At 59.0% G+C, this 24380-nt stretch overlaps 2 protein-coding genes across 4 annotated transcripts; one reads left to right on the top strand and one right to left on the bottom strand.

Annotated features, from left to right (window-relative positions):
- The first annotated feature begins 26 nt into the window (after window positions 1-26).
- On the top strand, window positions 27-19518 carry ZNRF1 (zinc and ring finger 1). Of its 2 annotated transcripts, none has more exons than XM_030470625.1 (5): window positions 27-1355; window positions 16899-16994; window positions 17546-17651; window positions 17755-17845; window positions 18205-19518. In XM_030470625.1, exons 1-4 carry the CDS (start codon window positions 908-910, stop codon window positions 17810-17812), a joined length of 708 nt encoding a protein of 235 aa, XP_030326485.1. In that variant the 5' UTR covers window positions 27-907; the 3' UTR covers window positions 17813-17845; window positions 18205-19518. The 2 variants fall into 2 exon arrangements, with proteins under 2 accessions (XP_030326485.1, XP_030326486.1); XM_030470626.1 differs by having other exon boundaries at window positions 368-1355; window positions 18445-19518.
- Window positions 19492-23496, bottom strand: LDHD (lactate dehydrogenase D). 2 transcript variants are annotated; one of them, XM_030470618.1, is made up of 11 exons: window positions 23374-23496; window positions 23124-23236; window positions 22626-22767; window positions 22399-22540; window positions 21756-21915; window positions 21491-21690; window positions 21282-21410; window positions 20545-20672; window positions 20288-20378; window positions 20096-20207; window positions 19492-20020 (listed from the first exon to the last, which is right to left on the bottom strand). In XM_030470618.1, the coding sequence occupies exons 1-11, from the start codon at window positions 23434-23436 to the stop codon at window positions 19855-19857; spliced, it is 1446 nt and encodes a 481-aa protein (XP_030326478.1). In that variant the 5' UTR covers window positions 23437-23496; the 3' UTR covers window positions 19492-19854. The 2 variants fall into 2 exon arrangements, with proteins under 2 accessions (XP_030326478.1, XP_030326479.1); XM_030470619.2 differs by having other exon boundaries at window positions 19492-20024; window positions 20100-20207; window positions 23374-23495.
- Window positions 23497-24380: the final 884 nt, after the last annotated feature.

Raw genomic sequence — 24380 nt, 5'->3', positions numbered from 1 at the left:
GCATAGCGGGGCGCCGCGCGGGGGATGACGGGAAATGTAGTCCGCACTCGGTGACACACACCCCGACACACCCGTCCCTGGCCCGGTGCTCCGGGGGCAGAGCCGTACCCCGCACCCGGCGGGACCTCACGGCGCGGGAGGCCCCAGCGCGGCCCGGCCTCCCCGGGCCGCCTCGCTGCTGCGGCGTCCGCGCGGTTACGGCCCCGCTGCGGGCCCGCGGGGTGTGTGGGGTCGAGAGCTGTGCTTCGCGGGGCAGCGCCCGGGGCGCGGTGTCTCAGCGACCCGCACGGCCGCAACGGCGGCGTGCGCAAGCCCGGGCGGCGGGGCCGGCAGCACCGTAGGGGTTAAGGGCGGCGGGCCGGAGCGGGGGGGGCTGGGGGCGGGAGCATGCGTGCTGCCGGCCTCTATTGTCTCCGGCGCGGCGCCGAGCACCCAGGCGGCTGGCGGCGGCCGGCAGCGAGGCCGTGCCCGGCGCAGCGCAGCGGAGCGGGGCCCCGCGCCCCCGCCGCCCCCCGCCGCCACATGGGCCGCAGCTGATCGTCGCCCGGCTGCTCGGCCGCGCCCCGGGCAGGAGCGAGGCGGGCGGAGCAACCCGACCGGCGTCCACCCTCCCCTCTTCCCCTTCCCTCCCTTCCCCCGCCATCCCGGCCATCCTCATTCCTCCCCTCCGCGGCCCCGAAGCCCTCGGCGGGAACCGCCGAGGGTGACGGCGGCGGCGGCCGCGTCGGAGTGCCCTCGCCCCTGCGGGCCCGGCGCGGGGAGGATGCCTGGGGCGGGGATGGGTTTTCGCCCGTAGCTCCCCGCGCCCCCCCGCTTCCTTCCGCCCCCTCTCGCCTCCCGGGGGCGGCGCGGCCCCGTTCCCCGCGGGGGGCTGTCGCTCAGCTCCCTCCGGCCCTGCGGCGCCCATATGGGGGGCAAGCAGAGCACGGCGGCCCGTTCGCGGGGCCCCTTCCCGGGGGTGTCGACGGATGACAGCGCCGTGCCGCCGCCGGGAGGTGGGGGGGGGCCGCCCCCCTTCGGCCATTACCGAGCGGGCGGCGGCGGCGGCGCCATGGGGCTGCGCAGCCGCTCCGTCAGCTCCGTGGCCGGTATGGGCATGGACCCCGGGGCGGCCAGCGCCGTCCCCTTCGGGCTGTACGCGGCGGCGGCGCGGGCGGCAGGGGAGGCCGAGCGGGCCCCGGGCGGCGGCGGCGGCGGCGGTCCAGGCTCCGACTCCACGTACGCCCATGGCAACGGTTACCAGGAGATGGGAGGCGGTCACCATAGAGACGGGATGTTGTACCTGGGCGCCAGGGCCTCGCTGGCCGACGCGCTGCCCCTCCACATCGCACCGCGGTGGTTCAGCTCGCACAGCGGTGAGTGCCGGCTCTCCGGAACCTCCCCACGGCTTCCACTCCGTCCATGGGTGCCCCGGTGCAGTGGCGGGCACGGTTTGCCTGGGAACGGGTTGGGAGGGGCGCTGCCCCTGGCTTGGCTGGCTGCTCAAGCCCCTTTGTGCCAAGCCTAAAGGAAGGGCCTCCATCCCTTTCCTGGTGCTGGGGATGGCGTCTGTGCCAAGGTCAAGGGAGGAAGGGGCTTGTGGAGGCAGCAGGCTTTCTGGAGGGGAGGTGGTTTGACTGTGGGATGTGAAGTGGTAGGTGTGGCACACATGTATCCCCCCCACGTCGACCTGGGGGAAAGTGGTCTGAGGGTGCTGTAGCTGGAGCACTGGGTTTTGAAGACCAGACCAAGCTCCTCATGCCTCTACTGAAGGTGCTTGGGGGTGCTGGTTAGGTATAATGGTCCCCATGCATTAGAAGCTGGGAAGAGGGCAGAAGAAGCCTTTGAAAGCGAGGTGTGGGATTTTCTTCCCTTTGTTTTCTTCTGATAAAGGGCCAGGGAGAGGCCAAAGCAGGTTTTCTCATTGAAGCCAGCTGGCACTGTCGTGGTGCTGTGAAGGAAGCAGAGGAGGAACTGTCTGCCTCTTTAGCAGGGCTGGGGAGCCGGCTGGGCTCTCTTGCAGGAAACGTGTCAGGCTGAGGCGGGGGGTACAGTTGCCCCCATCTTTGCCATCCTGGCTGGACCCTTCTGTGGGTCCTGGTGTCTGGAGAGGAGCTCTGGCTGTGAGCAGGGCTGTGTCACTGACCTAGTTTTGGCGGGGTACAGGGAGTGAGATGGGAGGTCCTCCCGTCCCCTCCCAGCTAGAGGGGGAGTCATTTCAGGGATGTCTCCTTGTGTTTCCTGGAATAGTCTGGGATTTCTCTCCCACCCGCCCCCTTTGTAAATGCTGTAAGTGTTCTCCTTGCATGACGTGGTCTGGGAATTTCATAATACGCTTTGGGACAATGCCTCATTTTCAGGAAGGCTTGAAACTGAACCAGTGGACAAGAATGAAGTGCAAAACGAGGCTTGCAGGGCCCATATTCCTCCTTCCATCTTGGGATTTTTCCCATTTACCCAGTCTCCAGGGCCTGCTCTTCTCAGTTAGATGAAAGCTGTATGTCTTGCATTGTATCCTCAGTGGCAGAACACCCTGAGCCAGCCGGGTGCTTGCAGACCTCCCTGGCAGATGGAGAGGGCTGGCTGGCGTGTGAGACCAATCGCTTGTGCAAACTTTCTTGCTCTGTGACCTTGTGCAGACTGTGCTGTTTGCTCTGGGTTTTAAGCACAGATAGAAACTAAGGCACAGCATCCTTGCAGGTATTTCACAAGCCTCTGTATGAACAAGTGCCATGAGGCCTTCTGCTGTGCCTGGCACTGGAGCGAGGAGAGTTTCGTTGCAGAAACACGCTGGGGCTAATCTGCACGTGGAGGTGGTCAGTTAGAGAGTATCAGTTACATTAAATGATAGTTTTCAAGCTGCAACACTGAGAGGCAAAGATCTGCTCATAAAAATAAACCAGCTGCAAAATAGACTAAGCTTTTTCTGGCTGCTCAAGTTAGTACAGTGCTGCTAAGTTAAAGCCACTGCCCTTGGAAGATTGCAGCACAAGCTGTGGGAAGTGCTGCAGGAACTGGGTTTCTCTGGTGCCTCTTCTGAGGCCCTCCAACAGTGTTTGAGCTGTGCTGAAGCAGCAGTGAAAGCAGTTCAGTCCATGCTGAAGCCTCTCCCGGTGGTGGTTCTTTCTCATTGCTAATTAACAGCAAAAGGAGCAGAGGGTGCTTAAAAAACATCCTGAAAACTTGTTGGAGCTTGTTAAACTTTTGCGTTCTTCCTCTTAGTGTAGGAAGTCAGTGGAGGATTTGGAGACTGAGGAGAAGAGGAAGTAGGCCACCTCAAGATTGCTAACATTCCTGCTAATCTCCTGTTGCAGCTGGTTAACCTACAGCAGGGCAGGCAGGAGCTACTTGCTTCTCCCCCCTTGCCTCTCCATCGACCTGTTCCTCTCATGATGTGGAGCCACTCCATTAGCCACTGGAAAGTGCTGAAGCAGCAGCGCTCCAGTAAGTGGAGAGGAGCTTTGACATTGCTATGCCTGATTGTGCCTGCTCCTTTTGAAGGATGACTCAAGGGTGTGGGGATGAGGGGACCCGTTGACACACCACACCCACTCAGCAGGACATGTGCCTGAGGGTCCCAGGGGTCTGCCCGAGTTGTTGTACTGCCTCAGGAGAGGATCCCCCCCAGACTGTGGCTAACAGGTCTTTAGAGTGCATCCTTGGCCTGACTGCCTTTTCCTCTGCACAGGCTGGAGACCTGGACAGTGCTGATCTTGGCACATGGGGGAGGTTGTGCTCATTGGCTTGCTTTTCCAGGAGTACTTGAGTTTGGGGGTAGAGCCAGGAGCCTCAAAGTGCAGCCTGGGCTCTGCACGGACCCTGGTGGGACAGTCAGGAGCCCTGGCTTAACTCCAGTGATAAGGTGCTGTTGTTGCAGCAGTGTGTCTGTGAGAACAGGAGCATGCAGATAGGCTGGGCACCTCGCCACTCGCTTTATCCGCGATGCTGGGTGCATCAGCAGGGACCCTTAGGGGTGAGCTGGGGTGGGCTTGAGCTCTTTTCCTTGGCTGATCTTGACTCCTTTCCCACGTCTGCAGTCGAAGGCTTGCAGAAGAGCCAGGTGTGGAGGAGAGGCCTGTGCAGGGGGAGGTTGGGAAGTGGTCCCCAAGGCCAGCACATGCTGCAGCATCACTGTAGGGTGCTGTGTGTCATGACAGTCAGCAAGAAGAGCCCACTGCTGAATCCTCCAGGCTCTGCCACAGCTGCTGGGGTGCAGGGACAGCAGAAGCAGTTCTGTACTGGAGGCCTTTCAGGGTCAGGGGAGGAGAGCTGCTGCTCTTAGGAATAGCAAAGCCTAAATGCGTGTTTTAAATGGGGTGGGTGAGGGGGCTCTGACCCTTGTGGTGAAGCTTGTCCCTCCCCTGAGGCAACAGCACCTCACTGAGTAAGTATATCCCATTTCCTGATGGGGATTTTCCCAGGCGTGTATCTGGATCCACGCAAGTGGTGTAACTGTTCCAGCACCACCCAGAAGTGCTATGGGATTTCCCTGACTACCCAGGGTTTGAGATCCGCTTCCTGGCTTACGCGGGTGGAAGATGACAAAACAGCTTTTGCAGCTTTGGAGTTTGCTTGTAGTGCTTGACCTCGTCTCTGTAGCGTCATGACCATTAGGACTTCTCAGCAAAGCTGAGGCTAGCAGATAGAAGGGAGAAAAAGGAGATGTGTGGTTTAATGCTGCATGTCTCCAGCTTTGTGTGATTCTCTTGGTATCACTCATGTTACTCATCTTCACCAGAGGATCTCAGGGAGTTTGCAGAAGCTGTAAGTAGCTTAAAGTTTATCTGGAATTCCCCCTCATCACCCAAAGCCCTTGTTTGAAACTCTAATAAATCCGTATCTCCTTGTCTGCTGGCTAGCCCAGGGAAATGCCATCTTTATGTGCTATCAGGAATGTCACAAGCTTTCCATGCACTGACAAAACAAGCTGTTTGTCCTGGATGCTGGCAGCAGCAAGGTCAGGAGGTCTCCTTTGCCAAGGGAGCTGCTGTGTTCTCAGCAGTGCCTTGCCCGGAGCAGGAGGACCCACCCTGAGGGAGATGGAAGAGTGGCTGGCACAGAGATTGCAACATAGCTGCTGGGCTGGGTCCTTCTCCAGGCAGCTTTAGAGAGTGAAACAAGCTGGAAGTGCTCTTTAATCTTTAATAAGGAGTGTGAAATGGGGGTCACTTGTTGGAGGATGAGCTGAAGGCCTGTGTGAATACCTATGCTGGGCAGCCCTGGTCTCTGCCTGGCTGGTTACTGTGGTACCCAGTACCCATGGTACCCATGTCTGTGGTGTACCGTTGTTGTGCTCTGACAGTGTCGAGTCCTGAGCCTTTTCTCGCTTGGCAATCCTCACTCCTGAGCTAGTCCTGCCATTGCGGTCCCCGCCAAAACCGGAGGGCTTAATTCTAGCCGGCTAGTCAGCAGATCCACTTTCAGCCCTGATTTTCCTGACACCAAGTTTTCAACATGCAGATATTGTATGTGCTTCCCTCCCCCCTTACAGGTGCTAGGCCAGGGAAAGGGGACCCCAAGGTCTGCAGGAACTTACCATTATGAATCTATTTTTCACAGAGGAAATTTCCAGAGGAGGCTGTCCTCAAGCCGTCTTTTTGTGGGTTTGGTGCTAGTGATTGCCTGGCAACTGGGTCGGGTACTCACAGCATTGCCAGGCCTGGGGATCATAGAATCACAGAATGATTAGGGTTGGAAAGTATCTTAAGATTATCTAGTTGCAACCCCCTGCCACGGGCAGGGACACCTCACTCTAGACCAGGTTGCTCCAGGCCCTGTACAACTTGGTCTTGAACACTGCCAGGAATGGAGCAGCCACAACTTCCTTTGGCAGCCTGTACCAGTGCCTCAGCACACTCCTAATGAATAATTTCTTCCTTATATCCAACCTGAACCTCCCTTGTTTAAGTTTGAACCCATCACCCCTTGTCCTATCACTCCAGTCCATGATGAAGAGTCCCTCCCCAGCATCCTTGTAGGCCCCCTTCAGATACTGGAAGGCTGCTCTATGGTCTCCACGCAGCCTTCTCTTCTCCAGGCTGAACAGCCCCAGTTTTCTTAGGCTGTTTCAGTGCATTGTTTGGAAGTGGCCCTGGTGACTCCCCAGGCTGGTGATATTCAGCTATTGGACTCCTTGGATCTGGAAAGGTTGCTCTTCTGCTTCAGCCTTCTCCAAGCAAGCTGCAGGGCAGCATACACCCAAGGCGAGAGGCAGCCTTGGTAAAACAAAGTACTGAATACCAGAAGATGAGAAACTAGAGGGCAGCTTTCGTGCATACCAGGCCTGCAGCCTGGAGATGAAGTGTGTCAACATTGGCGTTGTGAGCGAGGAGCCGGCAGTGGTTATCTCCGGTCTCTCTAGCAAGAGCTGCGCTGCCTTGACTTCGGTGCCCTCTTGTCTTGAATTCTCTTGTCTGCCTTGCCCAGGAGCCAGGCACTAATTGCTGTGCATGCTAATGGCTTGGCTGGGCTCGCTCCTCTCTTAAACCTGCGCTTAAATCAGTGCGGGGGAGCTGGTTGCCGTCTCCCCGCTCTGCACACATGTGTTCCAGATATGCTGAGAGGGATGCTCTCGTGCTTCCTGGGCTGACCCACTTCCCAGGCAGGATTGTCTTCCCAGCCCATGACGTAAGTTTATCCCATGCTGGTTTGTTTTGCTGAGATGTTTGTTCCAGTGACTGGAATAACCATAAAGGCTTCTCTTATTTATTAATGTGCTCTTAGAGCTCCCATGCTCCCTCTCTCTCATTTGCTGGCCAGAGGATCAATCAGCTGCAGACATCTTTGGTGGAGAAGCGGTACCCAGGCTGGCGCTGGGCCAAGGGAGCCGCGGAGAGTCATGGGAAAATGCTGCTAAATGCTGAAAATTAATTTTGAGAGAAACGCAGGGAGGGAGAAAAACCCACTTTGGAGGGAGGGAAAAACAGAAAAAGCCTTTTTTTCCCCTGATGTAATCTCCGTGTGACAAATCAGACAAGCAACAAAGAGCTCTTTGAATGTATTCCTTCTGCAGGCACCTGTTCAGTGCACCCCAGCCAGCCGGTGGGCAACCACGAGGCACATCTCATTGCCTCTGCTGCTGGTACACCAAAACCCCAAATGTGTCTTGGGGCTTTGATGTGACCTGGCTTTCTCCTGAGTCCCTTGAAAATTGAAATCAGTGATAGGACAAGGGACAATGGGTTCAAATGTAAATAGTGGAGGTTCAGGTTGGATATGAGGAAGAAGTTCCTCACAGTAAGTGAGGGTGCTGAGGCCTTGGCACAGGCTGCCCAAGGAAGTTGTGGCTGCCCTATCCCTGGCAGTGTTCAAGGCCAGGTTGGAAGGGGCTTGGAGCAACCTGGTCTAGTGGAAGGTGTCCCTGCCCGTGGCAGGGGGTTGGTACTGAATGAGCTTTGAGGCCCCTTCCAACCCAAACCAGTCTGGGATTCTGTGATTTACACGAGTGATGCTGTAAAGCAGCAGGCCTTGATGCAGAGCAGTTTACCTGCCTGCTCTGGTGTGGCTGTACATCAGGACACAAGAAGCTTCTGTCTGCGGAGGTAGACCCATTTTTTCTTGCAGAGAGAGCAGGAGTGGTTAAAGTTAGACCTTAGATGTCTCCCCTGCACCAGTCCCACCAGGCAGATTCCAAATGCGGGTGCACCCACTGGGCATGGGTCTACCCCTGGAATGTTCCTGTTGTTTCTTGCGAGTGCTGCTTGGTCAAACGGTTTCTGGTGGGAGGCTGTCAGGAGGTGCCGCTGCAGGAAACTGTGCTGGCCCGGGGCCTCTTCTTGTGCTGCTGCACAGTGTTTCCCATGGGCAGAGCCCGGCTGTTCGCGGGTTTCCTGCCCTGCCAGGCTGCGGGCAGAGGAGGGGAGCACAGGCAGGGGTGGGTGCTATTGGAGAGGCTGCAGCGCACCTCGAGGTGGAGCTGGCTTCTCTCCCCTCCTTCCCCATGGAGCTGAGCTGCTCTGGCCGGTGTCAGCAGCAGGTTGGGGAAGTTCCTGACTCTGTGCTTGTGCACACTTGTGCACACTGGTGTAGCTGTGGGCCTCCCATTAGCAGTGCGGAAATGAGACCATGCACCTTGTGCAACGGTGTGGTGGCGCTTCGTAGAGGAGCAGAGAGATGCAGTGGAAGTATTTACCCTTTTGCTAGTTTTAGCAGAAATTCCCCAGGGCTGTATGTTCCCAGCGAGCCCTCCCTGCTCGTTGAGGCTGTGTTGAGTGTTGTGGCCACGGTTCCTGAGAGACTGTCACCTACCAGGCACAGAAATGGGGTTGGGATGGGTCCTGGTGAGGGAAGCACAATGGCACAGATGAAGAATTGCTCTGAAAGCTGCTCAGAGCTGTTTCCTGGCCCTAGCAGGCAGGACGGCGTGACAACAGTGGGTATTTTTAGAGGCCAGCTGCCTGCAATGCAAGAGAAGGAAAGCAGCAGGCAGGCAGGAGAACTGAGTGATGCTTCCCCTGTCCTGCATCCCTGTCCAGCATTTTATTTTCTGGGGCTGCTGGCTTTAAGGAGTTTCCACATCCTCTGTGCCTCTTTGCCTGTTGCTGCCTCAAAAGACTTCATTTTCCCTTTGACTTTCTTCATGGCTTCCCTGATCACGGCTCAGCAGCTCAGGGGTGGCGTCGGGGGCTCTACTCTTTGCAATGCAGCTGGTGTGGTGGGCGTTTGGGGGATTGGATTTTTTGGAGAAGTCTTTGTCACCAGTGAGGGAAAACCCACAGTTCCTCCTGCAGCCAGAGTAATTGCAGTAATCCATTTGGGAGCTCTCCCTGCAAGGCGATGGAGCTCCGTTTTGTCGGCAGTGCTGCAGGGGAATTAGATCCACCTTTCAATCCATCCATCCATCCAAGGCGTGTACATCTGTGGCTGGGGGAAATGAAGGGGAGGGCATTGATGGCTTAAATTACTGTCCACAGGGAGTTTGAGTCAATGTGGACTGAGGTCAGTTTTGGGGCCTGACATCTGTAAAGCTGGTGCTGAGCAGGGATGAGGCTGAGCACCCTGCCTGAGTTGCCTCGGCATTCCAGGTTATCCCTACCCAGATCTCTCTGCTTTGAGCTATTGTCCATCCGCTTATTTCTTGCAATGTTGATTTCGTAGCCCTTGAAGTCTGCTGTTTGCCTAGATCTTACTCTTCCAAGGGTGGTTGTAGACACCTTTGACTTCTTTTTGCTCACCATATGAAGCAGACAGCACCCTGTGGCCAGTCCTGGGTGAGTGTTTCATGGGGAACTGTGCTTCCCAAGGCCCTGCCCAGCTTTGGAAGTGGGGGTACACTGTGCTCCCCTGGGTGTTGCATTGGTAGTTTTCCTTTCTCCTGGGGAAGAGAGAGCTTGAAATCCCACTGCTGTGATTTTTGTCATCTGCAGCCCCATCTCCCTCCTGCTTCAGCAGCCACTGGCTGTGGGACAGTTCAGCCCTTCCTGTGTTCGAGGGTGGCACGTGCTGAAGCAAAGCAGAGGCAGGAGCAGAGGAGATGGGACAACCATGCAGGGTTGTTCCTCCCGGTGGCATGGTGCTCAGCCCATCCTGCCTCTGCTAGCAGGATCTGGCATGGGTGTACATCTGTGGCTGGAGAAGGGTAGCTCATGACTGGCTGGGCAGTTTGGTGCTATCGAGCATCCTTCACCTCCTGCACCATGCACAGTAGAGGTGTGTGTTCATCCTGCAGGTCTGCACCTCATGTTTTCCCTTCCTGCTGTCCTGTTAGCTGGGATCATTCACTGGGCATCCCTTAGCAATTTCAGACCCTCTTGTGGAGCAGGAAGGTGTTCTCTGCCGTGCATCTCTTCCTACCACACCAGGGGCAGCTGAGGTTAGGGCTTGCTGTGCAGTGTGCTCCTCCCTAGGGCTTTTTCCCGATGGTGTCTTTCCTTCTGCAGAAACAACCAGTGTTAACTGGCCACAGGCGTTTCCCGGCCATGTGCTGCCCGTGGCAGTAGCTCTGTGTGCATTTTGTCTCTGTTTGCTTTCTGCTACTTAAAGATTGCCCTTTCTCTAACCTGAAGAGCAGTGCATCTTGCTTTGCACACACCCCAGGGGCTGTGGGTCTTGCACGAATGAAAACCAGTTGCCCCAGTAACTCCTGCCAACATGGCCCAGGCATGAAGTGGTATGGGAGACCCCCTGCCGTGGAGGTGCTGCCATGGGATGCCCAGGGAGGAGATGTCCCTGGAGCCGGATGGGATTGCTTCCTGGCAGGAGGGGGTACATGGGTGAGATCAGTGCTGTGCTCTGCTCCCTCTGCCAGCATCACAAAGCCGGGACATGTCATCATGTGTCTCTGGAGTGTCCCTTCATCCTCCCCAGTGAGACCAGCTGAAGCTGAGGCATGATGGAGCCTCGGCAGCATAAAGGCATGAGTGTTTTCCTTTGGGAAAAACCTGGGAGTCAGAGGGAGGGAGTTGGGGAGCTGCTGCATCACCCCACGCAAAATCCGGTTGCGTTTGGGAGTAGCTCAGGTCAGGCTTTTGCACTTGAGCCTTTGGGAAAGCAGGAGTTCCTCTGGCAGCTCGGTGGTGGCTGGAGCCCACAGCGGGGACTCCATGGGTGCCTCCCAGTGATGGCTTAGTCAGGAGTGGCTCACGCCTGGTCCCCGCGTGACGTTTCATCGGTGCTCCCTCCCAGCCAAAACATGCCACCTCTCCCTTTCAGCTCCACTTTCCGAGTCTGCACATCCCACTGTGCTTCTGGAAGATCCCCTGTGCTCCTTCATTTGGGCACCCAGGACCTCCCCGCTGGCTCCGTGCATCTTCCGGATGATTGCTGCCTGCAGCAGGGTTTGGGGTTGGGCTTCCTCCTTTGCGCAAGAAAGAGTCAGGAAGGAAGAAGCAGGTGCACAGGCAAACCCTTTGGAAATTCCCACTGTGCCTGCAGGATCCCTCTCCTCCTTGGGCAGTGAATTTGAAACCCAGAGTCTCCCTCGAGAGGTAGGGAAGCAGTGCCGGGACATCCTTGCTGCTCTTGTATGCCGTGAGATGGCCTCAGGCTGATTTTGTGACTAGCAGGAGCCCTGAATGAGCTTGGAACTCAGTAAATTCAAGCCCTGCAGCCCAATGTCAGGAGTCTAAGGTGTTAATGCCTTTGCTGGGCTGTTGCCCAGGACCCCTCTGCTTAACTTTGCTGTTCTCTGGGATGCTAAAATTAGCTTTGAGCTACACGCTCTTCCTTATGAAGCCTGTTCCCAGCAACTGGGGCAGTGTTTCTGCAGTAAAGTAGGACTGGCAGGCAGGGTGAGGTTGCCTTTCTCATCCAGGTCTGGGGGAACTGATTCTGCAGCATAGCCTGGGCTATAGGAGGGAGGTGCTCTCTACCTGTACCATAGGGTACTGCACTACAGGCCGTGCTGGAGGTGTCTTGAAAGGCTTTGGTGTGTCTGTCTGCTGAGGCTCGATGGCTTTGGGTGCTCTGGAACAAATATCCCTGTGGGGTTCCCTCTCTTGTGTCTCCTGACTGTTCCCAGCGCTCCGGCTTTCCTCAGCCTCAGTACTGCAATCTGTTCTTCTTCTTCCCATCCTCCCCCACCACCTCCGTAAGAAGCCAGCTGGCTAAAAAAGTGCAATAAAATAAGATATCTCTGCCTTCTGGCTTGCAGCAAGGCAACCCTGGGCTGCTGCGATGTGATGCCACCCAGCCCCTCTGCTCCATGTCCTGCATCCCTCCTGCCCTGCATCCCATCTGGAGCACTGATGCCTTTTCATTGCTGCTGCATCTCCTCTTTGTGGCTTGAGTTGGGTGGGAGCAGGCAGAGACATCTCCAAAACCTCAAGTGTTAGGGTGGTGCTCGCCTTGGCCAGCTTCATGGTCCATGGCACATCCCTGCCGCCCTTGGCTGGTGTGTGGCCAAGCTGGTAGCAAACAGCTGCAGCATGGGGACTTTGTTAGGAGCCACTGCAAGTCAGGGACAGCTTGTCTTAGACACTGTAAAACCTTGCCTTGCACAGAATCAGCTGCTTTTTGGGGTGTCTACCTCACATTACAAACATTTATTTTCTCCTGGCTCAGCAAGCTGGACTGACTCAGTCAGCAAAGAAATGGTGGGGTGAGGTGGGGATGGACCAGGACCATTTCTCTGCCAAGGCCCATTGGGCTTCATTCCGGCACTGCCATCTAGAGATGTCCAATCCTGGCTGATCATGGGGCTGGCTCACTGGCATCCCCCAGCCCTGCCTTCCTTCCATCCTCAGGAAAGTGGGATGTTTGTTTCCACCCTGGAGCCAACCTTTATGTTCTCCCACCTCCATGCAGCCTTGAGCTGGGAGAAAGGACACTCTCAGGGTCCTTTCTCAGAGCTGGCAAATGAGGCTGCTTAGGTGCTTTACTTCTTCCTGCTCGTGTCAACCCTTGTGCTGCGTAACAGCCCAGCACTGTCACTGCATTCAGCCGGCACCCTGGGCCACAGGGCCATGTTGGGCTTTGGCTCCTGCATCTGCCTATGAAGCTGATGCTGCTTCCTTCTGCAGGGGGAGGTGGGTTTGGGCCTAATTCTGCTGGGTGCCCTGGCCTTCAGGCACTGCATGCAAGTGCTTTGCTGGCAGAGGGAGCATGGTCCTTGGTGGGACAGGTCCTTGATGCAGCTTCGAGCTGCCTCTTTGCTCCAGTGCAAGGCAGCATCACCAGCTGCATCGCTCAGAGACTGATAGAGCATCACTTCCATGGTGGGTAATGCTCTCAGAAGAGTACACCCATGAAGGTCCTGAGCTACCCGAGATGCCTGAGTGCTGGAGATGTGCTCTGTGCACCCTATGTGCCGTCCCCCAGTGTGCGCTCCTGTTGCAATCGCTTTAGAAAAACAAGGAGTGAATTCATTTTCTGGGAAATGTGAGGTCTGAATATCTTGGCTCTGCAGGTTTCCTTCGCTTGGCTGGTGAGGAGGACAACTCCTCCATGATCCCTTCCTCCCTGGGGCTGTGCTGGAGCCTGCGAGGGGTAAAGGAAGGGGAGGACTCTCTTCACCTTGCCCATCTCCACATGCTTCTCTGCTTCAGATTGACCAACTGGGCCCATAGGCGTGGTCTTTCTGTCTTTCCCTCCTCTTCAATCACTAGGATAGTTTTTTAAAGATGATCCATCTCTTCCAGCTTCCCCCTGATGCCAGGGGAAGCTGCAGGAGGAGTTGGGATACTCAGGGTTGGCAGGAGGAGTTGGGATGCTCAGGGTTTGCGCAGCAGGGAGAAGAGGCACCAGGGCTCTGCTTCAGCTGCATGCTTGGACCGGATATTCCCTGTGTTCATCTCGTGCTCAGACATATCCTCACCTAGTGCAAGCCAGCTACCCTAGCCAAGGGCCCAGGGTGCGCTCTGGAAGCATGGAGATGTGCTGTGCAGGTGAGGTTTCCAGAGCTCTCATGGACATCAGACTGCCTGGAGCTTATTCCTGAGCATCCTGGTACTCATGTTGTCCCTTGGGATGGTGGGCACGGAGGGATAAAAATACTCAGAGGGCAGTAGCCCCCTGGGAGCACCAGCACTGCTGCTCCCAGTTTCTAGACCAAGCCATCAGAGAGATGACATCACCTGCCAACCTGTGTCTTGAAGCCCTGGAAAGCCCTTGCCTTTCTCAGTCTCCTGCAGGATATGAGAGGCCAGGTCTGGATCTGAACCTGCCTTTCTGGGCCAGCCTGTTTCCCACAGCACCCTCGCCTTCCTCACTCACTGGCTCCTTGCGAGAGCTGGTTCCTGCCTGCACGTCTCTGTGGCATGCGGTGGTGGTGCCAGCTTCGGGTTTAACGAGCCGCAGGCAGGAGCATTGCCAGCTGCGCAGGGTGCTTTGGGAAGGAGGAAGGCCTTTCCTGGGAGCATCCCTAAGCGTCCCCATGGATGTGGGAGGCCCAAGTGAGGAGAAATAGCTGGGCCCTTCCTCTCTTTCCTTTCTTTTTCAGGCATGTGGGAGGAGGGCGGAAAGGGCTCGAGGAGGAGGGAAAGAGCTGAATTTTCCATGAGCAGCTGTCAAAATGTAATCTCCTGCGTTGCTCGGGCTGGCAGCTTATGCAGGATAAATTAACAGGGATTTCGGGGAACGTGGAAAATCTCATGGCCTGGAGGAGGGCCGGCCGTGTGAGGAGCAGCCCCAGGCCCCAGCACCTGCCTGAGCCATGGAGGGATGCTCCAAGGCACTGGGCTCTGCTGGTGGGTGTCCCCTGGCACCACTGGGTTTTCCATCTACAGCATTCCCCCAGAGACCACCCGGAGAAGGGATGTAGGAGCCTGACACCCTTCCCTGCCTCTTCTTTCCCTGCAGCTCCAGTGGAAGGGGGATGCAAGCAGTTGCTTTTGCAATGCCAAGTATTTGTGCCGACAGCTGGGGTGCAGGGTGCCCCTCAGCCCCAGGGGCCTTTCTGCACCGGCTCCTCACTCCTGCTCAGACCCGGGAATTTATGGAACTGCATTTTCATCCCCCTCTCCAACCCCATCTTGTGAAATGCAGAGCCAGGAAAGCGTGTGCTTGGCTCAGCCCCCAGACCCATGCGGCAGCCAGCATCCGTGCCTGGAGCACGTCACACATGTGCTGGGGTTTGTGCCCATGCCCCTCTGTCTGCACAATGTCCCCACGTCCTTGTCACAGGGCCGTGGTTGTGCTGGGGGTCCCTGTCCCCCACCAGCTGCCCTGGGAGCACCGAGAAGCGTGATGAGTGTTCATGGCAGCTATTTATAACTGTGCTAAAGCTACCCCAGCCAGCAAAGAGGCCTGGAGACATGGCAACAGCGCTCACCAGAGCCTGCGAAGGGCCCTGCTCTTTGCCTGGCTCCTGCTGCTTCATGCCCTGGTGGTTTCATCCAGGACCCTCTCCCTTTGCCCTGGTTGCACATCTCACTGGATCCCTTTGGATGCTGCTGGAGCCAGTAGATCTGGGGCAGCTGTTTAAAATAACACATTGGCACAGAAAAGGGGGGGGGGGGGGGGGGGGAACGACAGAGAAAATGAGGTCTTCCCATGTGTTGCACGGACAGTACCTCACCTCTGCAAATGCCTTGTCCTGACACCAGGCTGGCAGCTGGAACACCTTTCCCAAAGGGAGCCCTTCACAGCCTCCCTGTGCCAGGGGTTGCCACTGGGAACCGGTCCCAAGAGCCTCCCTGGTGCTGGGAGACCATCCTCCTTCAACCAGGATGGGTTCAGCCGGGGACAGGCGGGCTGCCAGCGGAGCTGGGTGACAGGAAAGGTGTCTCGCAAGGGGAGGCTGGTTGGGTCTTGCAGGAGGCAGGCTGGGAGGCTATCTGAGCCCACTCTATAAATACACCAGGCAGATAAACACTTAGGAGGAGGAAAAAAATCCAGCTATTTCAGCTAATGGGCACTGCTGCCATAAGGTATAAACCAGTCAGGAGTGAAATTAGGCTGGGAAGGATGAGGCAGGTTGGGGCTGCTGCCCCTGTGGCTCCAGCTGCCGGCGTGGCTGTGGTGCAGACAAGGCTGGACTCACAGCAGAGACCCCGCGGCAGGGATGTGTCCCTGCAGTGACACCCCGCCGGGGGGGGCTCCCTGTTTTAGCAGGTCCCTGTAGAGACAGTCCCCTGCTATCCATGACTCCCATCCTTGCTGTGTCCTCCCTGGCAATAACCATCCTCTGGAGGAGTAGGAGTCAGCATCCCTGTTGTAGGCTTTCATCCAGGGAGCTGGGAAGTTGTCTGTATTTATCAGTGCTAATAATGAGAGCAGTTACCCTGGCTGTTTGCATGGCAGAGGTCTGAGCTGCCTACCCTTAAAGCCACCCTTAAAGCCACCCACACTTTCTCCCTTCCAAGAAGCAAAAAATATGCCCTCGCCACATCCACCTGGTGGCAAACAAGAACCTGATTCATCCTTAGGTAATTTGTGTACGTTCCTCTCCTTTCCTGAGCAGCCTTTGCATATACATGAAGAAAGCTCTAAAGCAGCACTGCAGTCAAACCTGATCTGCTTTTAGAAGAGAGGTCCTTAAATTACCTTCTCCCTCTCTGCAGGCAGGGAATTGATAGATGTTCTGGTGCAAACCCATGGTGGCAGTGGTGGCATGCGCGTTTGGCTGCGGCAGCTCAAGCTCTGCTGCGCTGGGCAGTGACAAGCTGCATGGCCTCGAGCAGTGGGACAGCAGGACTCCTGGGTGGGTGACCTGCAGGGCTGGATGGGGTTTTGCTCCCTGTGAGTTTGGGGTTTAGTAAACCTGGGTTTGGCGCAGCCTGGTTTGGCAGCACTGGAGGTGATGCCATGGCAGTCTGTGTGGCTCGAGCTTGGGGTGGCACCAGTGGGATACCCTGGCACCAACCAGGCTCCATCCTCATGCCCAAGCAAGGATGCAAAGCAGATCTGGCCAGCTTCATCCAAGAGTCCAAGTCACCAGGCAGGGCCAAAGCCAAGCTGGGACACCAGCCTGCAGGGTCCCTTGCTCCTGGAGCTGGTGGCTGGCATTGGAAGAGCGAGCACCCACCTCACTCCTGCATAAAGCTGGAGAAAGCAGCAGTGTGGGCTCATGTCTCTGGTCTGCCAGTGCTCTGCTGCAGCCCTACAGAAAAACCTCCTTCCTTGCAGCTCTCCTGGCTCACTGTGGCAGCAGGGACACCACCATTCAGGCACGGAGACGTGCCCCTGCCCTTGCCAGCTGCGGGTGCTATGTGCCCCTGGCTGCTCCTCGCCCTTTAAGGCCCGGCAGCAGCTGATGCCCACGTGTGCTCTGCCTTGGCACACTCCCGTGCCCTCTGCGCAGCAGGCACGGGGACGGGCGGCTGTCCCCTCTCGGGCGGCTGTCCCCTCTCTCGGGTGGCTGTCCCCCATGCTGGCACTGCTAGCGGCTGGCACAGGATGAGTGGGTGCCCTGTGGGCACTGCGTGGAGTCCGTGCCACCATGCAGGCAGCAGGTGAGGCGCTGCCCACTGCTAGGATGCAGTATGTGGGGTAGATCCTTCTGTTTCCCTCGCTAAGGGCTCTTCTCTCCGCTCTCCCTCCAGGTTTCAAGTGCCCCATTTGCTCCAAATCGGTGGCTTCTGACGAGATGGAAATGCACTTTATCATGTGTCTGAGCAAACCTCGCCTCTCCTACAACGGTAAGGGCCAGCTGTGCAGGGGACACAATGTCCTGCTGGCTTAGGATGGCTCCGGGCAGGCTAGAGATACTGCAGGCTGCACAGGCAGGCAGCTCGGCTAGGCTTGCCAAAGGGCTGTGCTCCAGTGGGATAGTGCAGCTCACGGTCCCTGCTCAGCTCTGCTCCCCTGGCATGGCTCAACCCCGCTGCTTGTGCCTTTGGGCCCCTTTGGGTCACAGCCCCCTCCCCGTGTTGCAGTGTGCTGTGGCCAGACGGACCCATCCTGGCTGGGTGTCCTGCCTGGGGTAGGGGATGTGTCCTGGGCTGCCCCTCATAAGGGTCGTTGCTTTCCTCCTCTTCTCGCTGGCAGTGAAGCTTACTGGGCTGAGCACTGCTCCTGCATCTCCCATCCTCTTGATGCTCACCCCCTCCTTGGTGGTGCTTTTTGGAAGCCAGCCCCATCCTGACTGCTTCCACAGAGGTGGCCATGGGCTCCCCTCCATCCCAGGAGTGGGAATGCTGCCGTGGTGAACCATGTCTCACAGCTGCCCTCTCCTCTCCTCCCCTCCTAGATGATGTGCTGACCAAGGACGCTGGCGAGTGCGTGATTTGCCTGGAGGAGCTGCTGCAGGGGGACACGATAGCCAGGCTGCCCTGCCTCTGCATCTATCACAAAAGGTACCACATGGGGACCAGGGGACACAGCCAGGTGGGTGGCAGGGGGGCTGGGGGACATCCCAAGGCTCAGCAGCACAGTGGTGACACGCTTTCCTCTCTGCAGTTGTATAGACTCATGGTTTGAAGTGAACAGATCTTGCCCGGAGCATCCTTCTGATTGACCTGCCGGGCGTGCTTGCTGATTTCTCTCTAAGGTGAGCCTGCGGCAGGCTGGTCAAATTAGGCTGGCTACTAGGAACAATTCCTTCCCCCAAAGGGTGCTCAGGCATTGGAACAGGCTGCCCAGGGCAGTGGTGGAGTCACTGTCCCTGCAAGTGTTCACAAACCGTGTAGACGAGGCCCTCAGTGACATGGTTCAGTGGTGGCCTTGGCAATGCTGGGGCAATGGTTGGACCTGATGATCTTAAAGGTCCTTTCCAACCCAGCTGATTCTATGATTCTATGATTTTCCTGCGCTGGGTTTAAATCCTGGGCCAGGAGGGGAGGATGGGATGGGATGGGGTGGCCGTGGCTCCTGCTCCTCACCTGGGATCATCTCTCTCTGCCTTTGCAGGGCACCTTGCTATACCTGCTGTACCTCCTCTCCCTGTCCCCCCTGCCCCGCCTGGAGTTTTAGGCTGACTTTAAATTCCTCGAGAAGACAAAAAAATAAAACCCAGAAACTTGAACCCACTTGGGACAACAGCGATTTTTTTTTTTAATTATTATTATTTTATTATTTTAATTTGTTTTGTTGTTTTTTTGGCTTTGTTATTTTGTTTTGGTTTTTTAAATTAAACAATTTAAAATAAAGAACCATCCAGGAGAAGACGAGTGTGAGACCAGCGGAGCGACCCGCTCTCCCCTCCACAGCCGCTGGTCACCAGGAGAGCTCTGCCTGCCAGGGAGGCCCTCCGCCGAAACCCTGCCATGATGTTTGGCTTTTCACCCCAGAATGAAAGGGGAAACTGCTGGGGGAAAACAGCCGGCCAAACGGAGCACGCGGCATTCCTCACCGGCAGCCTCCCGCCCGGACCTGCCCGCGGGCTCTGCTCGGTGTTTTTGCACTGACTCAACAGGAATTTTCTCCTCTTTTCCCATCTCCCTTTTGGAGATTTCCACCCCGGGCCCGGCAGCGTGAGATGGGGACTCTGCCCCATGCTGGGAACGGGGACACTGCTCCCCCCTGCCGAGCCACAGGGGTCTGTCTATCAAAGTGTTTACAATGAGTAACAAAACAAAACAAAAAAAAAAAAAAAAGAAAAAAAAGAGAAAATGAAAAAAAGAAGAAAAAAAAGAAAAAACCCCAACCACAACTGAAGCTTCGTGTTGACTGGCGTGTTCTTCGGTTTGAGCTTCCCTGCCCCGGTGATGTTTACAGACTGATCACTCTTTAACTCAGCTATAACCACTCAAGAGACTGGAGAGCCGCAGCATCCCACCGCCCCTCTGCCACCACTCGCCAGGCTCCTCTTGCCAAAACTCCTTGCTGCCACCCTGGAGTCGAACCCTTGTGAGGAGGGGATGGGTGAGGTCCTCAATGGCCTCTCCCCAGCCACCCCTGGCCATGGGGGTGGCTTTGCCAGAGGTGCCAAGATGGAGCCGGTTGCTGGCAGTGACCCCCCAGCCCATCCCAGCCCATCCCATCTCATCCCACCCCATCCCATTCCCGTCCCTCCCGGCGCGGCAGGTGTGTTTTTGTTGGTGAGACCTCCCCTGCCGGTGGCCATGCCCCTGTGGGAAACCTTTCTGTATTTATATATTAAAAACAAGGGGGAAAAACAAAACCTTCAAAGAGTTCAGAGCCTGGGGGGAGCTTCCATCATTAGTCAAGGTGTTTTGATATGGTATTAAAACAATGTTCAATAAAATAGTCACTGTTATTTTATTTCACTGGCTTTCTTAGTGAAGAAGAGGATGCTGGTGCCCCTTCCCCATATCCACCTCTGAAACACAGCCTGGAGAGCTCTCAGTCCCACAGAGCCCCACAGCGCTGTGGAAGGAGTTAAAGTGGGACCCCACCAGTTCCCCACCCTGGGTATATGCACTGCTTGGGGTAGGGCACCCCTGGGGACAGACTGGAGTGTCTTGTCCCCCCAAAAGACATCACAGTGCATGGAGGCTGCGTGTGCAAAGGGGTTTATTGGGGGTCCCTGACCCACAAAAGTGGGGATGGGGGATTTGGGGGAACACAAGGGGTGTCAGCCCAGCGCTGGTGCCACCCTCAGAGCACCTTGCCGGGGTTCATGAGGTTGTGGGGGTCCAGCGCAGCCTTGATGCAGCGCAGGGTGTCCAGACCCTCTTGTCCCAGCTCCTCCAGCAGCAGTGCCCTCTTGCCCAGCCCCACACCGTGCTCCCCGGTGCAGGTCCCCCCCGCTGCCAGCGCCCGCCTGCGGGATGGTGAGGTCAGGGAATGGGGACGTCCGTCTGTCCATCCCCTTCCCCTGGAGCATCCCCATCCCCACCTGCCCAGGCGCTCAGTGAACGCATGGACTCGCTGTGCCTCATCTGCGTCCTGGGTGTCAAAGATGAGGATGCAGTGGAAGTTGCCATCACCCACGTGTCCCACCATGGGGCCTGTGGGGGGCTGTGGGTCAGGAGCGGTGTGGTTGGAAGGACAGTAGCCCCCTAACTGACACCCCCCCTACCCCGCTGACCGGTGAGGCCAGAGTCCTGCAGGTCCCGCTTGGTCTCCACCACCACGTCGGGCAGGCGGGAGATGGGCACGCAGACATCAGTGCAGTAGCCCTGGGCCAAGCAGGACAGAGCAGTGGCACCACAGCTCCACAGGGCACTGTGCCCCAGGGCAGAGCAGTGGCACCACAAATCCATGAAGGGCTGGTCCCCAGGGCAGAGCAGCGGCACCACAGCTCCATGGGGCGCTGGTGCCACTGTCCCCGTGCCCATCCCTCACCTGGCAGCCAGGCCGCAGCGCCAGGGCCGCGTACCAGGCACAGTGGCGCATGGCCCAGAGGCGCTCACGCTCCCCCAGGTCCTCTGCCCAGGTCAGGCTGGAGCCGCCGTTCAGCTGCACGATCTCCTCTGCCGGGAGCACTGGGATGGGGTGGACGGGACACGCAGCACACCCAGGAACCCCAGTCCCCACCCCGGGCATCCATCCCACACCCTGGGACACCCATGATCCCTCTGTCCCCTGCCCCTGGGCCCCTCAGCAGACCACAGGCTGAGGGGGTCTGTACCCATCCTTCACCTTGGAACTCCCCAGTCTCCCAGTCCCCATCCTGGGCACCCATCCCTGGTTCCCCTACCACTGGTCCTGGGAACCTGTCCCTCTCCTCAACACAGCCCTGGTCCCCTGTCCACAGGCTCCCATCCACATCCATGGGACCCCCCAGGACCCCAGTCCTAGGCTCTGGGCACCCACACCCTGCTGACACCACGGTCCTCCAATCCCTGGCCCTGGGCACTCATCCCTTGTCTCAGGATGTACCTGGTTCCGCATCCCAGATAGTGGACACCATCACTTGCCCTGGAGCCATGCCGTGGCCACCCAACACAGTCCTTAATGCCAGGACATGCCTGTTTCCCCATCTCTTGTCCCCGGGCACCTGTGCCCAACATGGCCCGCAGCCCCAGGCCCTCTGTCCCCAGGGCTACCCCAGCGCCATCCTGCACCGGTGCAGAGCCTACCTGTCTGCTGCTGCTGCTCGGCCAGGCCGTGCCGGGAGCTGTGGAGCTCCAGGAGCAGTGTGGGGGCCACTGGCAGCTCTACACTGCTGAAGCTGCTGCAGGCACCTGCCATCACTTCATCCAGGAACTCTGGCCAGGAGACAGCATGAGCCCTGCTACGTGCACCCAGACCCCCAGCCCGAGCGCCAGAGCCATCCCCTGGCACCCACCGATGCGCGCCACAGGCACAGCAGCCTGCAGGACCTGCACGGTGCAGTTCACGGCCGCCTGCACGGTGGGGAAGGCGGTGGCGGCGGCAGCACTGGCCTCGGGCAGCGGGTGCAGGCGCAGCGTGGCCTGCGTGAGGAAGCCCAGGGTGCCCTCGGAGCCCACGAACAGCGAGGTCAGGTCGTAGCCGGCCGCCCGCTTCCTGCGTGGGGCTGGTGAGCGGGTGCCAGCGCGGCCCCCACCCAGCCCGGACCCCCCCGTGCCCACCTGGGCTGGCGCCCGGCGCCCGCGGTGTGCAGCAGGCGCCCGTCCGGCAGCACCACGCGCAGGTTCAGCACGTTGGGGCGCATGGTGCCGTAGCGCACCGCGTTGGTGCCTGAGGCACCCGTGGCTGCCATACCGCACAGTGAGGCATCCGCGCCGGGGTCTGCGGATGGGATGGCATGGGATGGGATGGGGATGGGGATGAGGATGGGATGGGAATGGGGATGGGAATGGGGATGGGACAGGATGGGCAGCTGGCAGGGGGGCAGGGCCATAGGACCTGTGCTGTGCCCAGCCAGCACCCAGACCCTGGGCCTGCACGAGTCCCAGTGCACCCCTTGGACCATGGGGACCTCATGGGATTATGGCACCCACTCCCACATGGACACCCCTGGGACCACAGCATTTCAGTAGGGACTCCCAGCACCCTTGTGATCACAGCACACCCATCGGCACCCCCAGCACCTCTGGGATGATAGGATGTCCAGTCCCATGAGCACCCACGAGACCGTGGCAACCCCAGCCCTACGGGCACCTCTAGTGCACCCCTGGGACCCTGGTGCACCCTTGGCCCCATGAACACACCCAGCATCCCAGTGCCACCACCCCAGACACCCCCCTGTCTGTTCCCCAGTGCCCACGGTACCGACAGGGAACCAGAGCCCAGTGCCACGCAGGTAGCTGTTGAGAGCCTTGCGGGTGACACCGGGCTCCACCGACACCGAGAAGTCCTCGAGGCTCAGCTCCGCGATGGCATCCATGCGGCTCAGGTCGAAGCAGACACCACCCTGCCATGGGGCACCGCAGGGGCTGGGCACAGCGGCACTGGCAGCCCCAGGCAGGGGCCGGGCAAGGGCCAGGGGGGGTCTGTACCTGCACAGCGTTGACGCCGCCCTCCAGGCCCGTGCCGGTACCGAAGGGCACCATAGGCACGCGGTAGCGGTAGCAGAGTGCAGCCAGCTCCTGGACCTGCCCCACCGCGTGCGGCCACACCACAGCGTCCGGAGGGGCACAGCTGGGGACAGAGGCACCGCTGCCACCTGCCCCCCTCCACAACCCTCACCCCATACCCTTCCTCCTCTCCCCAGCCTCCTCTCCATGTCCCTTCTTCCTCACCCCAGACCCTTCCCACCCATTGCCCTTCCCTTCCATGGACCCTCTCCCAGCCCAGACCCTTCCCCTCCATATGCCCATGTCTCTCCCCATGACCCTTCCCCAACCCAGACCCTTCCTTTCCCATGCCCCCAACCTAGACCCTTCCCCTCCCAGGACCCTTCCCTTCCCGATGGCCCTTCCCATCCACAGCACTCTTCCTCTCCCAAGCCCCTTCCCCTCCCCAACCCTTCTCCGGGTCCCAGCCCAGGCACCTACACATGCATGGACTCGTCGTGCCCATGCTGCTGCCGCACCGCCATGGCCGTGGAGACGTTGGGGGCCCCCACCACAGCCCTCAGGTCCTCCACGAAGTCGGGGGGCAGCGGGGACTGTGGGGGGGAAAGGAGGGTCCGACCTGCGGGTCATGGTCCCGGGACCCCCACCCGCAGCCGAGGGCAGCGCGGTCACACCGGGTCCCCCGTCCCGCCGTGCCCCACGGGACCCCCGAGCCCCCGCCCGGCCCCACCTTGGAGCAGCAGCTCCGGCGGCCCAGGGCCCACCGCAGCCCCAGCACTCGCCGCATGGACATGGTGGCTTCGGCCGGGACCGGAGCGGGACCGGAGCGACACAGGAGGAGGGGCCTTGCCCCGCCCCTGCCGCCGCCACCGCCTCCGCCGCGTTAAGGTGGCTCCGGCTGACGGGGCCGCGGCGCGGAACGCGGGTTCTTCCCTCCGTCCGTCCCTCCCTCCCGGCCGGGGCCCTCCCGGTGAGTCCCAGGCTCCCGCCCCTGCTCTGCCCACACCGGCCGCACCGGATGTCCTGCGGCTGCTCGGGTGTCCCGGCACGTGGGCACGACCCCCGGACCCCGGACCGCGTCCCCGCCGGCGGCACCCCCACCCAGGGCACCGGGGACCCCACAGGGACCAGTGGGGCTCCTCGGGAAAGGTCCTGTGTGCCCCGGGCTGCCAGGTCCCTGGGGTGCAGCTCCCAGCCCCTGGGGCTGAAGGAGCAGGGGCCCAGCGGGAGCTCACGGGGACCCCGGGGAGCGGAACACGGGTCCTGGGCTGATGGGGACCCGGGGAGCAAACACCAACCCCAGGGACAGATGGGTGGCAGGGTCACCCCAGAAACTAGGGTCTCCCTCAGGACCAAGGACGCTGGCCCGGGTTCGGTTGGGATAGAGTCAGTTCTCTTCCTGGTAGCTGCTGCAGTTGACGGACACAGGCCGGGGTGCGCGCACTGGAGCAGCCGCAGGACGCCCGGTGGGGGCAGAGCAGGGCAGGGGCGGGACCCGGGGGCTCTTCGGAGGGCCCCGGCAGGGAGCGGGGACCTTTGGCCCGGGTGCGGGAGGCGCGGGGGCGTCCGCCCGGGAGGGAGGGACCCGCGTCCGGCGCCGCGGCCCCGTCAGCCGGAGCCACCTTAACGCGGCGGAGGCGGCAACAGCGGCAGCGGCTGGGCAGGGCCCCGCTCCGATCCCGCTCCTGCTCCGCCCCGGTCCCGGCTGAAGCCACCATGTCCCTGCGGCGGGTGCTG

Source organism: Strigops habroptila, chromosome Z, assembly GCF_004027225.2.
Source record: "Strigops habroptila isolate Jane chromosome Z, bStrHab1.2.pri, whole genome shotgun sequence".
Lineage (NCBI taxonomy): Eukaryota > Metazoa > Chordata > Aves > Psittaciformes > Psittacidae > Strigops > Strigops habroptila.
The sequence above is the reverse complement of the archived record's forward strand: the minus strand, read 5'-3'. Positions and strand labels throughout refer to the sequence as shown.